Source organism: Merops nubicus, unplaced genomic scaffold (assembly GCF_000691845.1).
Source record: "Merops nubicus isolate BGI_N331 unplaced genomic scaffold, ASM69184v1 scaffold6091, whole genome shotgun sequence".
Taxonomy (NCBI): domain Eukaryota; kingdom Metazoa; phylum Chordata; class Aves; order Coraciiformes; family Meropidae; genus Merops; species Merops nubicus.
The window spans coordinates 12,035-25,875 of record NW_008590169.1 but is presented as its reverse complement, the minus strand read 5'-3'; the positions used below and the strand labels follow the sequence as shown (position 1 = coordinate 25,875).

At 46.7% G+C, this 13,841-nt stretch overlaps 1 protein-coding gene across 1 annotated transcript in view; it reads left to right on the top strand.

The window, feature by feature from the left end:
• LOC103782083 (tenascin-N-like) overlaps positions 1 to 13,841 on the top strand; it is a gene marked incomplete at its 3' end in the record, with an annotated part of 20,604 nt that overhangs the window by 1,941 nt on the left and 4,822 nt on the right. Inside the window, 10 exon segments of the mRNA XM_008949827.1 lie at positions 99 to 251; positions 3,141 to 3,241; positions 3,244 to 3,412; positions 4,293 to 4,478; positions 5,925 to 5,962; positions 6,771 to 7,014; positions 8,940 to 9,094; positions 11,546 to 11,677; positions 12,204 to 12,332; positions 12,443 to 12,527. Of these exon segments, the coding sequence (XP_008948075.1) occupies positions 99 to 251; positions 3,141 to 3,241; positions 3,244 to 3,412; positions 4,293 to 4,478; positions 5,925 to 5,962; positions 6,771 to 7,014; positions 8,940 to 9,094; positions 11,546 to 11,677; positions 12,204 to 12,332; positions 12,443 to 12,527 (1,392 nt within the window).

Below are 13,841 nucleotides of genomic sequence, written 5' to 3'. Positions count from 1 at the left end.
CTGCCCCCGCCCCCCCTGCCCCAGCCCCTGCAGCGGCCCCGGGCTCCGCGGTGGCGGGGGCTGCACCCGTGGTGAGCCTGCTTTGGTGTGCGCTGCAGCCCCCAGCTCTGTCCTGAGAGGGGCAGCGGGGTCTGCGGCACAGCCGAGGGGCTCTGCCAGCGCGACGTGCAGCGGGAACGGTGGCAACGGGTCCTGTGACACGGGAGAGCGCTGCTGCCGCTGTGGCCTCCCCGGCCTTGACTGCTCCCAGGGTGAGGCGTGGCTGTGAGTGACTTCTCCCTTCTTTCTGTCAGCCTGTGTTTCCCCTCACTGCCTCGTATAAGTATTTGGTTAATCCTGTACGTAAGCCGAGCCTGGGGAGTTCCTGCCGGGCTAGGGATTGCTGACTGCTCCTTATGTTCAAGAGCTGTCTGGAAAACCTTTCTGAATTGGGGAAGGCTGAAAATGCAGTTGAAGGTAGCACTAGCACAAGCCTGTGTGCAGCAGCTGAAGGAGGGAGCAAAACTGGGCATGGAGCCTGTAAACAGAACCATGGTCTGTTTCTTGACATACAAATGAGGCAATAGATGGTAAATCATGTTTGCTGCAGAGTGCACTGCATGCTGATAAGGTAGCTGATTTGATAAAACCTATGAGACAAAGGATGCATAAATCCTTTAGAAGTAAGGTCTTTGGCAAACTCTCCCTTATCCAGATTTCTTACAAGGCAGTGGGATTTGCTTGAGAAGACCTGACTGAGCTGACCTTAAGGTGTGTGTCCAGCAGTTTCTGCTTAGTTCTGAAACCCCTATAACCTCCCTATAACCACAGGCTGATACTCCAGGCTTCAGCACTCAGCCTTTTACCCTGGAAGCCACCTCTGCTTCTCAGCATATCAGTGCTTGGCCTTATCTTTCACAGCTCCTCCTGAAGGAGCAGCAGGTGACAGCCACACACTGAGCACCACGTATTGCTCAGTAAGGGTTTGTGGTGACCTTACTCACAGGTCTTTTCTGCTCTGGGCTATCCCTCCCCTCTCCGGCTTGATCTGTCTGCTTAGAGACTTATCTTTTATTTAAGAGCACTACACCTCTCCTGCTTGAAAACTCTAAATCCAAAGGCAAACTGTTCCCATCTCAGCATCCATAGTCAGCTGCTTCTCTCTCATCAATGTCAAGTTGCCTCTTCTGTTCCAATTTGGATTACATTTCTGTATCCTGGGAGATTTACACTGAGTACTGGTTTTATGTATTTATCATTATTATTATGTTATTTTTTTTTATGTTTCTCAGACCATGAAATGATGTATTTTGTTGTATATTACCATGGTAACTGGAATGTCTGAACACCTAGAAGTGGCTATCAAGCATGCAACACTATAATTAATGTCTTGCAATTCCTTCTGAAGGAGAAAGAGAGGGCAAGGACACATTGAACAGCAGGTATTGGCCTGTGCTCTTTCTGGACTTTCTTTACTGGCACTCCAAAATAGCACTGTGGGATACCTGAAGAAGAATAAACAAGCAGTTTAAAACAAGGGTATCCACAAAAACAGCTTTTTGGTATTTCGGCACAACATTAGTTTAGCCAGGAGGTCTTTGTGTTGATACTGTAATTGGGAAATTGGAAAAGAAAATAGAGAGGGACTCTGCTTCTCCCAGGGGAGTCAGGGTTCCCAACCAGCCCCTGTGTGAGCTCTCAGCACAGAGCTGGATCTATGAATGTGCTGCTTGATTCCTGCTTGCTTCAGCTGGAGGAGGAGCTGCCTGATGGAGAGAGATTGAGACTGCAAGCAGAACCAAGATGGGCTCTGGCACAATTTACAACCACCTGTCTTCCTAATTCACCTCAGCAATTAGTGCTGTGCCTGGGATGAACCCTTTTGCTTCAGGCTAGGAGGTCCTCTGCTGTGGGAGATCACCAGGAGGCGGTTTTCAAGGGTTACCAAGTGGAGATAGTGCCAGTTTTTGTCAAGTCCTTTGTGTTTGTCACATTGTCTGGAGAGGATAGCTCTGGTGCATCTCATGGCAGAACAAAAAACCACTTCCCCCCCCCCCACCCCGGGCTAGGGAGTCACTGCCAAGAAACCCTCATCAAAACGCCTGCCTTGGAAACACACACTGTCCTAGGCATTGTCCTTAACATTTGGTCCTGGCTTCTTACCCCACCTGTCTCCTCTTCAGAGAGGCAGGCAGAATCCTCTTCCAAAATACGCTTAGACAAGGCATAAATCACACCATATGTATTTGGGTTCTTTATTATTTTGCTGCAAAAATGTGAATAATCCAGCTTCTATATCACAAGGAGAGGCAGGATGAATGTTTCATGTTTTGTACCATTGAAAGCAATGGCAGGCATGTATTGAGAGTGGAATTTGGTGAGCATTGTGGATTACACAAGGGAATGCGTACTTCCTTTCAAATGAGAAGAATCTCATGGTGTTATCTAACCTAATGTGCTGACACATGTCTTTTTTACAGGCACTCTCTTTTTTGGCTATTGGTTAGTGCCTTGCTGATGAAATACAGCTGGTAGAGGGTTTGATCAATTTACAGTGTGCTTACTTGTGATAAAAATCAGGTTAAAAAGCTTTCTGACAGATGTTCTACATTGACTGCTTTCAAGGGATGCTTCAAGACACTGATGAGCTCTCTGTCTTGTGGCAAAACAGTTAAGGTACTCTTGGAGTCTTGAAACTTATTACATGCAGAATATTTGCCCAGGTCTCCTCCAGGCACCAAATGTCAGTTTCCATCAACATAAAAGCTCAGTTTTCTACCTCTGCTGTGGAGAAGCTGTTCCCCAGTTTGGAGGACCAGCTGACATTTTGAAATAATTCTGACAGTGATATGGAAAGCAGGATTTGGCTTCTCCTTCCCTTCCTAGAGGCACTGGAAGGAACAGCCTTATGTGAGCATTTTCCTCATGCCAGTGTGGGTTTAGAAGCTGGAAAGAGTCATCCAGGAAATTATTGTATTTGTTAGTGACTGCAGCATTCATTTGTATTTAATGATATGCTGTTGAAATGGACAAATCCAAGATGACTATAGACTGGGAGTTCCAGTTCTGTGTTCTCTCTCTATCCAAAATAGGCTAGAAAAAAAATCTTGCTTGGCCACGTGACAAGACATCATCCTCATTGCAATGTTTTCCTCTTCTAGTGCTTGCTCCTCAGAACCTGCAACTGCTGAACTCCATGGAGAAGTCTCTGGCTGTCAGCTGGGATCCAGTGATTGATGTGGATAATTACATTATCCACATAATAGCTATTAACCAGTAGGGTATGAGACATCGGTGAAACAAGTCCTTGTGCCCAAAAAGCAGCTCAGCTATGAGATTGTGGGTCTCTGCCCTGGCACCACATACAACGTTACGCTTCATCATGTGAAGAAGGGGATTGCCAGTGGGCCCAAGTATCTAGAAGCAAGTACAGGTAGGAGCAGACAGTATTTTTCTTCAGAGTCAAAAGCTGTAGATCTTTAAAGTTGGATTAAAGCAAGTGAAACAAATTGTTTGGCTTTGTAGGTTGCTGACATCCTGTCTGAGAGCTGGAGAGCACTCTCCTTTCCAGCCTCAGCTGCAGTTTTCTGTCATGATTCTTCTCTGGAGAATCTGTTCCCAGATATGTATTGTTAGATTTGAATGTATTAAGAATTTCCTCCCTTTCCCTTTATCTTGTGCAAATCCTACTTGCATTGACACCCCTGAATTCCAGGGAATCCCTACTGTTGCCCGCTGCACGACGCAGGAATGGAAGCATCCAAGATAAAGCTAGCACGTTTTAAGAATAATGAACTGTTTGACTGGATGCAGAAGGGATTTTAAAGTAGTCAGGATGTTATGTCTAGTTACTAATTTACCAAATATGTCTGGAGCAGTGAGTTTTCCTCACAGTTTCTTCCTAGGACTGTATGAGTTTGATGCTACTGAGGTTAGGAGATTGAGTGTGGAAAGACTTCATATTTGAAGCAGTCTCTTGAGAACTGAAATGCCATTTTGTTGGCAGCAGATATTATGCCGTCTGCCTGCACTTGGCAAAAAAGTGAAAAGTTTGGTTATTTTGACATTTTTCTTACTTCTACAACAAGTGAGAGCTGAGAGACAGAAAACTCTTGAGTTAGTGTTACTGTGGATAAAACTAAGCCTGTTGAAATAATGATTGTGATGTACTTGCTTAACTCTTCAATTTGGCTGAGGAAAATGTCTTGGGTCTCAGACCAGGCAGGGAGGAGAACTGTTTAGCAACTTCCTACCTTACATTTACCTTTTTGTGCTGACATTGGTTCCTCATGGCCCTCTGCTGTCCTTCCCAGTCCTGTCTGCACTCGGTGCCATGTGGGTGATGGAGGAGATGGAACACTCCCTGGAAGTGGAGTGGGAGAACCCACCAACTGATGTAGACTATTACAAGCTGAAGTTCAGATCCTTGATGGACATGGATGAGAAGCAGGTTATGGTGCCCAAAAGCAATGACCCTAAGAGCAGATACATCGTGACTGGTGAGTACTTGTGGCTATTCCAAACTGGGCAGGGAGAAGTGGCAGGAGCCATTGACAATCAGACTGTAATCCTGAGGTGATTCTTCTCTCATGTGTTGATGGTCAATTTTTCTCTTCACTTTGTGGTTGCCATAGGCCAGGGTGAGATCTACTGGGATTCCTCTATCCCATAATGATGGGTGTCTTCACAGGGAGAAAGCTGCTGTGTGGATAGCAAGTTTCAAGGTGTATTTATTCAACTTTAATTCTGTCCTTGTTAGGAATAAAGTATATTCTTCTGTCTCGGAGCTGGTAACACTGATGTTATGGAAATGCAAACTTGCTATAGTCAATGTATGCCCTAATGTCAAGCCTGGGCAGAAAGTGCTATCTAGGCATTCTCAAAGTAAAAGGAAGTTAGGTAGAAATCTAAACTTTAAATTCTTTTATAAGCTTGTCTACACTGCGTATTAAACACTAAACCTAGCTCTAGCTCAGTCTTTTGCCTTGTTTTTTAAACCCACAGTAACTTCACCCTTAGCTGGACTAATGGCTCCAGCCAGACCCAGGACAAGTGTAGTAAGCTGGCCTCTGTGCAATACCAGCCCTCAAATGAGCTCAGAGCTGGGTCCAGCAGTAACTCGAAGTTTGCTGCTTCATGGCCTCCTTAGCTAGATCACTGACAGGATGACCTTGTTTAAACCTAGTGCACAAGATCTGTGGTCTGATATGGCCCTGCCTCATGGATCTTCTGGGCAGCTGCTGCTGACTGCCTCACAGCTGTTAGCTGCTGCCAGACTAACAGGTCTCTGAGCCCAGGAGTGATAAGGAAGAAGACAAATTCTATTCCCTCTTTCCTATATTGCCTGGTCCCAGCACTGGCTTTCTGTTCACCAGGCAGGTGGATGACGAGCAGATTAGCACACCATTGCCAGGCCTGTGTTTCCACAGGGGGCTGCAGTAGTCCTGCCTGCTGTGTGGCCTGGTGGCCCTGCCCCGTGGAGGTGAAGCTGTGCGTGTCTCATGGGCTGCACAGAGGCACAGCCCTGGCACTCCTGGGGTAGCTCAAGTCTTCGCCTCTTACCTGTGAAATGACTGAAGGACCTTCAGCCATGCTCTGGCCCTTAGAAGTTGAAGCTTTGGACTACTTCATCTTGTAACATAACTGAGTCAGACGTAGTCATCTCCAGCACGGGGAGAGCACAGAAGTGTCTTTAGGCTGATGCGTGCTCCAGCTGCGTGCTCAGTACAGCTCAGAAATCCTGATAGGTTCTACTGTTACTTGCCAGTTACTTTCCCTGAAATTGGCAGCCTTTAGCCATTCCAGACATGAATGTTAAAGCAGATCTGGAAACCCTGTTGATCCATTGATGCTTCAAGCTCTTCAAAAAAGTGGCAGACTATTTTTGAGCTATTGTATTGCAAAAGAGAGCTTGAAAAATTCTGAACTCTCATTCTACCTGTAAGATTCCGGAAACTCTGAAATTCCGCTCTCTTATGAAAGGGTAGGTGTGCTGCATCCAAAGACTGAAAAACCCCAAATTCCTGAGTCGTTCCTGAGTTTATCTTGTAAATTATTCCATTTAAAAAAAAAAGATTTCAAACATGACCTACAACCTCCACACTGCCATTGTAAGGCTGCTCTTCTTCCTTGTGTAGATTCTGATTATTTGGAACACCCTTGGCTTGTGTTTTCAAGTTGTTCTTCACAGAAATGGGGGCTGCAAAACATCTTAAAAAGGGGGGAGAAAAAAATCCACAATGAGTAATCCTGCCCATATTATTATGTAATCCTTGGAACTTGGTTGCTGCGACTAAGACAGATACCAGCTATTGCAAGAGCTACTGCTAAATTCTGATTTATCACCTAAAATAGCAGGAGCCTTTGAGGGGTCTGAGAGACTGGTCTGGAGGGTAGAGAGAAAGGGAGCAGCACTAAACCAGCTGACAGCAGAGGGTGGATGGGGCCTATGCTTGGTGCTGTGAGGACAAGCAAGAAGGCAATGCTCAGTGAGTACCCATAGAAGGTGGGGTACAAGTGGCCCAAACTCTTCCTGCAGGAAAAAAGTGGGAAGTTTCATTTAAATGGTAGAACATCTCACTCTGCTTTCTCCCCACTATCCTGCTTTTTCCTTGCTCTGACCACACTAGTTTCTCATGGATGCTTTTCTCAGGGCTGTAGGGGGAACCTAGGTGACTGTTTTAGGCTGACCAAAGCAAAAATGAAGAAAATGTGCACGTGTCATGACAGGTATTGTAGTGGTCTAATTCAGCTGGAGTTTCCTAATCCTGCACTTCGAAATCTTCTCTCAGGAGTTGATAGCTCAACCAATGTGGCAAATGGCCACTGTCTCATGGAATAAAGTTGAAGCTCTCATAGACAGGTACATGGTGAGATACACCTCAGCTGATGGGGACACCAAGGAAACAGAGGTGGGGAGTGAAAATGACATCCTCACCATACGAGATCTGAAGCCAGGCATGGAATATGTCATCCACATCTGGGCAGAGAAGGGGCCCCAGAGGAGCAGGAAGGCAAGCACCAAAGCTGTGACAGGTACACCATAACAGCAGCCGCCAAGGGCTGCAGATGGATTGGAGAACTGCTTGAACCATTGTTATTCTCACTTCTTATAATCCAGCCATGCAATGTGGCTGTGTGTACAGGAGCAGCTTCTACTGACTGTTTACAGATGTCCTATCTATATGCAATCTGAACTTCTGCACCAGAAATTACTGAGGGAAGTGTTTTGGGATGCTCCACTCAGGATGTTAATCAACACATTTAAGAATATAACCTTTGACACCATTTCCTACAGCATTTTCCTGGGGAAACTGGCTGTTCATGGATGAGTATACTCATCACAGGGTAAAAATACCAACTGGCTGGATGACCAATCCCAAAGAATGGTGGTTAATGGAATTGATTTCTCAGTGTGCACCACTCTTGGGTGACACAAGCCTCAGCATCTTTCATTAAAATGAGAAGCAGTGTAGTTTCATCTCACAAAAGAAGTGAGATTAGTACATGCAGGTGGAAAATCACAGCTGGTGCCCAGTCACAAGTGGCTTTCCCAGAGCTCAGTATTGCAGCCTGTTCTCTTTAATATAAATAACCTCGACAAAGGGATTGAGGGCACCCTCCTGTACCTCCTGTATTTGGCACTGGTGAGGTGGCACCTCAAATACTGGGTTCAGTTTTAGGCTCCTCACTCTAAGAAGGTCAAGCAATAGGACGAGAGGAAGTGGCCTCAAGTTGCACCAGGGGAGGTTTAGGTTGGACATGAGGAAAAATTTCTTCCCTGAAAGGGTTGTCCAGGCCTGGCCCAGGCTGCCCAGGGCAGTGGTGGAGTCCCCGTCCCTGGAGGGATTGAAAAGCTGGGTAGATGTGGTGCTGAGTGACATAGTTTAGTGGTGCCCTGGCAGTGCTGGGTTAATGGTTGGACTTGATCTTAAAGGTCTTTTGCAACCTAAATTATTCTATGATATAAATCAGACTAGACACAACAGGAGCTGCCTCAGGGAATTTGTAGGATTATCTGAAGTTCCCACCCAGAGGAGATTAGTAGGAATCAGTCAAATGCTTAATTATGGAGCTCAATCACCTACTTTCAAGTTGGTCCATGGTCCCAAGCCAACCCATGTTCTTACTGATAGAGGTGAGTGGCTGGGAAGCTCCTGGGCCACCCATGTGCACTGCGTGTGCATACAGGCACAGCCCATAACCTGCTGCAGTGCAATCATAACCAAAGAACAAACTTCATTTTCCTATCACTTGATTACAATATCACACAAGGAAATAATTTACTTGATTTTTCTTGCTATAGGTGAGCATCTTACAGTGCTAATGAGCTGAGCTGGGATTGTTCAAATACATGTTCCCAGCGTGCACTGCTCTAGGGTGACACAAACAAGCCTCAGCATCTTTCATTAAAATGAAAAGCAGTGTAGTTTCATCTCATAAAAGAAGTGAGATTAGTACATGCAGATGGAAAATCACAACTTTTACTATAGCTAATGTGTGGTAAATCATAGTGCAGCTAGGCTGGTGTGTGGTAAACTACAGTGTGGCTGTCAGATGGTTGCACATTTGGGCCCTGGAGTTTAGAGCCTGCAGCAGAATAAGAAATGCTGTTCCAATAATCTGGGAGGCATCTGCAAGACCTTCATTACTTGGGTGCTAAGATGTATTTGGCAGTTCAATGAAAGAAAAAAGAAATAATCAAAACCCCTATGCTCTGTGTAAAGGTCACGGGCTGTTGGGCTGTTCCTGAAGGGCCACATTCCTTCAGGCTTTGTTGTGGCAGTGACTTAAGGCTACTGAAATCTAGTATCATGTTTCCATCTGTGAAAAGGACAGGGGAAGGATTGTGACAATGGGGAGAGTTAGAAAGTGGCTTTTTTTTTCTAGTGGAGAATGTGAACATAGTCCTTTACCCTCAAATCTTCTCTTAAAAATTTGCTAGTCTAGTGTCCATGTAGTGGACAGGTGGCTGGCAAAAGACACAGTCACAATGTCCTGGGCTAGGGTCAGGCCTCTGATAGACAGGTCCTTAGTGAGATACAGCACAACTGATGACACAAAGGACATGGAGATGGGGAAGGACAAGAGCATCATTGCTCTGACAGGACTGAAAGTAAGCAAAAAGTGTGTCATTGGCCTCTGGCAGAGAGAGGACCCAGCAGGTGTGATGGTTTTCAACTAAAAGAGGGGAAACTTAGACTAGATAGAGGGAAGAAATTTTTCACAATGAAAGTGGTCAACACTGGGCCAGGCTGCTCAGAGAGGTGGTTGATGCTCCATCCCTGGCAACATTCCAGGTGAGGCTGGATGGAGCTCTGAGCAGCCTGCTCTAGTTGAAGATGTCCTTGCTCACTGCAGAGGGGCTGGACTAGGTGGCTTTTTAAAGGTTCCTTACAACCCAAACCAGTCTATGATTATAGAAGAGATAGCTGTTGTAATACAAGAGTGATGACAGCTGATGGTTACCAAGCTTACTTCACTAGTCCTTAAACAAATGTATGCAGTGCTTCATGTGCTGCTATCAGGCTTAGCAACAACAGAAGTTTAACAACCAAAGCTAAACCATTTTAGAACAGTTAAAAATAATGACCTGACCTGCATTTGGCTCATGACCTTAAACTGGTCCTAAGAGACTGCCAGGCAGGCTTCAATCTGCCCTGTTCAGTCAGGTGTGTACTGGGAACGTTCCAGGGTCGTTCCATATCCACTGGCCTTGCTGATGTACTTTTTCTTTCTGAATCAAGCTGGTGTGAGCAGTTGAAGCTTGGATTTAGGACAAGATGCCAAGCAGTTTCCCAGTGCTTACTGACCTCGAGGGCAGTGTATGGGGGCAAACAGAGATCTCTTGAGGCCAAAAGGCTTGAGCCTATCTGGAACTGGACATGCAAGGAGAGTTTCGGAAAAAGAAAAGTTGTTTTCCTGAACTGGAATAAAAATGAGGTGAAACTTCTGAGAGAGGGAACGCATTTAGCATTAGTAGGGATATTCTTGGAAAAAAAATGGCTTTTAAGATCAGTGCTGCGAAGCTGGACTGATAACACTGCCCTTCTGTCCCTTTCTTCTGGTGATGGATTTGGTACCTTTCAGCTCCCTCTTCTGTCCAGTGGGAGGTAAAACACGTAGTGAGCCACTCGGAGAAGGTTTCTGGTCGTTTTACTTTGAAGCAATTGTTTAGTGGTCTCCTAAATGAAGCATGAGTCCATTAGATAGTGAACTAATGCTTACCTCGTGAGCCCAGTGAAAGGTGGTCTTCAGTGACCGTGAGCCAGCGCCTTGAGCAGCGTGCTGCCTGAACTGGGGCGTTGCTGTCCCTCCTCCCCTTACGGGCGGGGTTCCGATTTCTGCCTCTCTGCCTCTGTGTCTGTTGAAGCAGTAAAGCCTGGGTGTGAGGAGTGCAGTGTTTGCTGGGAGAAGCCGTGGCTCCACGCTCCTCGTTTATCTAAGCCTGGCCTTGTCTTTCTCCGTGGCCTTTTCACAACTCTAATATTTCACTGATACGTTATGATTGTTGTTAGGCTTATCCTCGCAGGACTCTTCAAGGTCTGGCAAGTGTTGTTGCCTGGTTTATATGGAGAAGAACTGAGTCAACAGACAATGACATGCTCATAGTCCCCCAGGAAGGCTTGTAGAAGAGTAGGGAATTGAGATGAATTATTAAGTTATAGTTTTGCTATAAACTCTGGTGTACTTTAGGGTTGGAACAATCTTCCCTGAAGGCCAGCACTATGCTCCCAGAACCTTCTCTCTAAAACCTGGAAAGCTGGACAAACCTTACTCCTTAAATTGTTCTCCTTCAGATGTTCTCAAAATATGTAGCTTATAGCAAGCACAGAATGAAAATTAATGAGAGGTTGCTTCCATTGTTGATCCCAGCTGAGCTTTAGAAATTGCTTTTGTCCTGAGGAAAGCACTATAGCCCTGTGTGGGTATCTCATAAGATGCTTTTTGACAACTGCTGTGAACTGTCATTGCTTAAAAATAATTATTTTTTTTCTCCTTATGCTGAACTTGAGCAGTCTGACTGCACAGGAAAATGCTGGCTAAGCCTTTGATATTGGTGTAGGGCTGGTGTCCCATATACAGCACAGACAATACCATGGGCTTCGTTATATTCCTGACTTTACCAAAGAAGGTTGAAGCATGACACCAATAAGGCCTGTGAAGTTATTCTTCATCTGCAGTAGGAAAACAAAGGGAAGGGGCTCTCAGCAGGCCACAATAGGGCCATGCTCCACCACTGGGGCATAGAGCTCAAACCTGACCTACCTATGAACGCTTCTCAGAGCTGAGCCTGATGGAGACTTCTCAGGCAGATGTGTCAGGAGCTCCTGGGCGCTGGACAGTTGAGCCAATTGCAGGGCTCACAAAATATCCTAAAGCAGATCTGTAGCAGACTTTGCCATGTTTGGTCCAGGCTTCTGCTGCTTGCTAGCTATGAAGGTCACTGGGTGACTTCTGTACTTGCCAGTTAACAGGATTGGGCATTGAAAGCTCAGCCCAAGCCCTGTACTGCAGTTGCTGTCTTTGACTTGTGCAGTGGGCCATGAATTTTATTTTTCAATAGAGATTGATCCTCCCCAAGAACCTCCGTGTATCGGACATGAGCCATTCTGCTGGCGTGGTTACCTGGACTCCTCCTGCAGCACAGATTGATGGCTACCTTCTGACCTGCCAGGGTCAAAAAGGCACAAGCAAGGTACAGTGAATTCCTCAGTCCTGCAGAACCCACTGAAATCACCCCTATATGTATCAGCTGTGCCATTTAGGTCTTGCATGTGTATGGAGCACAGAAAAATGATTTTGAGGGTGAATCTGTGCTATCCACAGCCCAGGGAGGGAGAACTTAAAGAAGATGTGCTACTGTCTTGGGTAGAAGCTGTGAGGGGACTTAGTACCAGTGGAATGCCTCTTCCCAACAGATCTCCAGGTGTGGAGAATGCATTTGCTTCTTCACTTCACTTTTCTAACTTGTTATTACCTGGAATGGCAGCACTCACCAGGGGCAGGGTATCTTCAGTGTCCTAACAGTGTTTCTGGAGACCTTGACCCAAATCTTCCCTCTGAGGAGATGGCCCCCATGTTTCAAGCATATACGGTGAGAGTGCCTGTCTGTACTTTGCTTGAAAAGCCCACAGAACCATAGGGAGTATGAGGCACTGTGGCCCAGAAAAGCTGAATGCTATTTAGAGTTGGATTGGCCTTTGATCTGTTTTATTTGGTAGGAGGTACAGCTGGGTCCTAGTGAGCAACAGTTTGTGCTGGAAGGGCTGGAACAAGGAGTGAAGTGTATTGTCTTTCTGATGGCCTATAAGGGAGCTCACCAGAGCAGACAGACAGTACCTTCACAACAGGTAGGAACTGGCCTTAGGTGTTGCACTTCTCCCTGTGCTCTGCAGCAGTTGTGCTTTATGGTAGAGATCAGAGGTAGAGTTCATGTTCTACAGATATGCTGGGAGACTAGGTGATCATATGCCAGCAGTGTGCCCAGGTGGCCAAGAAGGCCAACAGCATCTTGGCCTGTAACAGCACTAGTGTGGCCAGCAGGAGTAGGGCAGGGATTGTCCCCCTGTACTTGGCACTGGTGAGGCTGCACCTTGAATATTTGGTTCAGTTTTTAGCACCTCACTCCAAGAATGACATTGAGGGGCTGGAGTGTGTCCAGAGAAGGGCAATAAAGCTGGTGAAGGGTCTAGAGCACAAGTCTTGTGAGGAGTGGCTGAGGGAACTGGGGTTGTTGAACCTGGAGCAAAGGAGGCTCAGGGGAGACCTTCTTGTTCTTGAAAACTCCCTGAAAGGACATTGGGTTGGTCTCCTCTACCAAGGAACAGGCAATAGGACAAGAGGAGATGGTCTCTAGTTGTACCAGGGGAGATTTAGGTTGCAAATGAAGAAGAATTTCTTCCCCAAAAGGGTTGTGCTGGCCAGGGCAGTGTGGAGTCCCCATCCGTGGAGGGACTGAAAAGCCATGTAGATGTGGTGCTGAGGGACGTGGTTTAGTGGTGACCTGGCAGTGCTGGGTTAACGCTTGGACATTATGATCTTAAAAGTCTTTTCCAACCAAAAAAATTCTGTAAGCAAACTAGCTAGCAAATCAGTGATGTGCCTCCTGGCTGGATGTCCATTCTAAGCCACGCCATCTGGAGGCTTGGAAATGTGATGGGATAATGTGAGTGGAGATTGCCCACACTGGTCAGTGCTGCTGCAAACCTTGCTAGCCACAGTGCAGGACAAAGCCTGCTGGAGAGCTGCCGGTGGGCAGAAGAGATGATTACATGCTAGAGATGATTATATGCTAGAGATCCTTCTGCACCGGCCTGGTAAAGGTAGGGCACAGCTGTTTCTGTACTCTCTTGGCATTTGGGGAGCTGCTCAGGCTGCTTCCAGAGGCCAGGAGACACATACCAGAATGGCAGTGAATCAGGACAAACCTCCTGCCAGCTCCCTGTGGAGCCTCTTGTACTGTGCCAGTGCCCACAGGGGTTGCCAACGATGGACAAACTGTGAAGTGCAGAGAAATTGAAGTCCCTGTTTACTGGCATTCCCACCTTCACAAACCAGGGCTCCTCTTCCTGCTCTGGCTGTGAGCCAGGACTGCCTGCCTTGCAGCCTGTGGGGACCCATCCACGTGCCACCTCCCAGGCAGTGGGGAAGGTTCCAGCAGCAGCAGGCTGATGCAGCAGGGCACCATGTCCACGCACAGTGGGGGCTGCTGCTTTCTTCACTTCTCTTCCAGTACCCTTGTCCTTAGGAGATTCCGAAGGGTGTGAAACGCCTCCTCCAGCTCCATGGCCCGCTTTGCTGCCTGGAGTTTTGCCCCTTCTCTCGTCCCCTGCGGGCCGCAGCCAGAGGCAGAGTGGAAG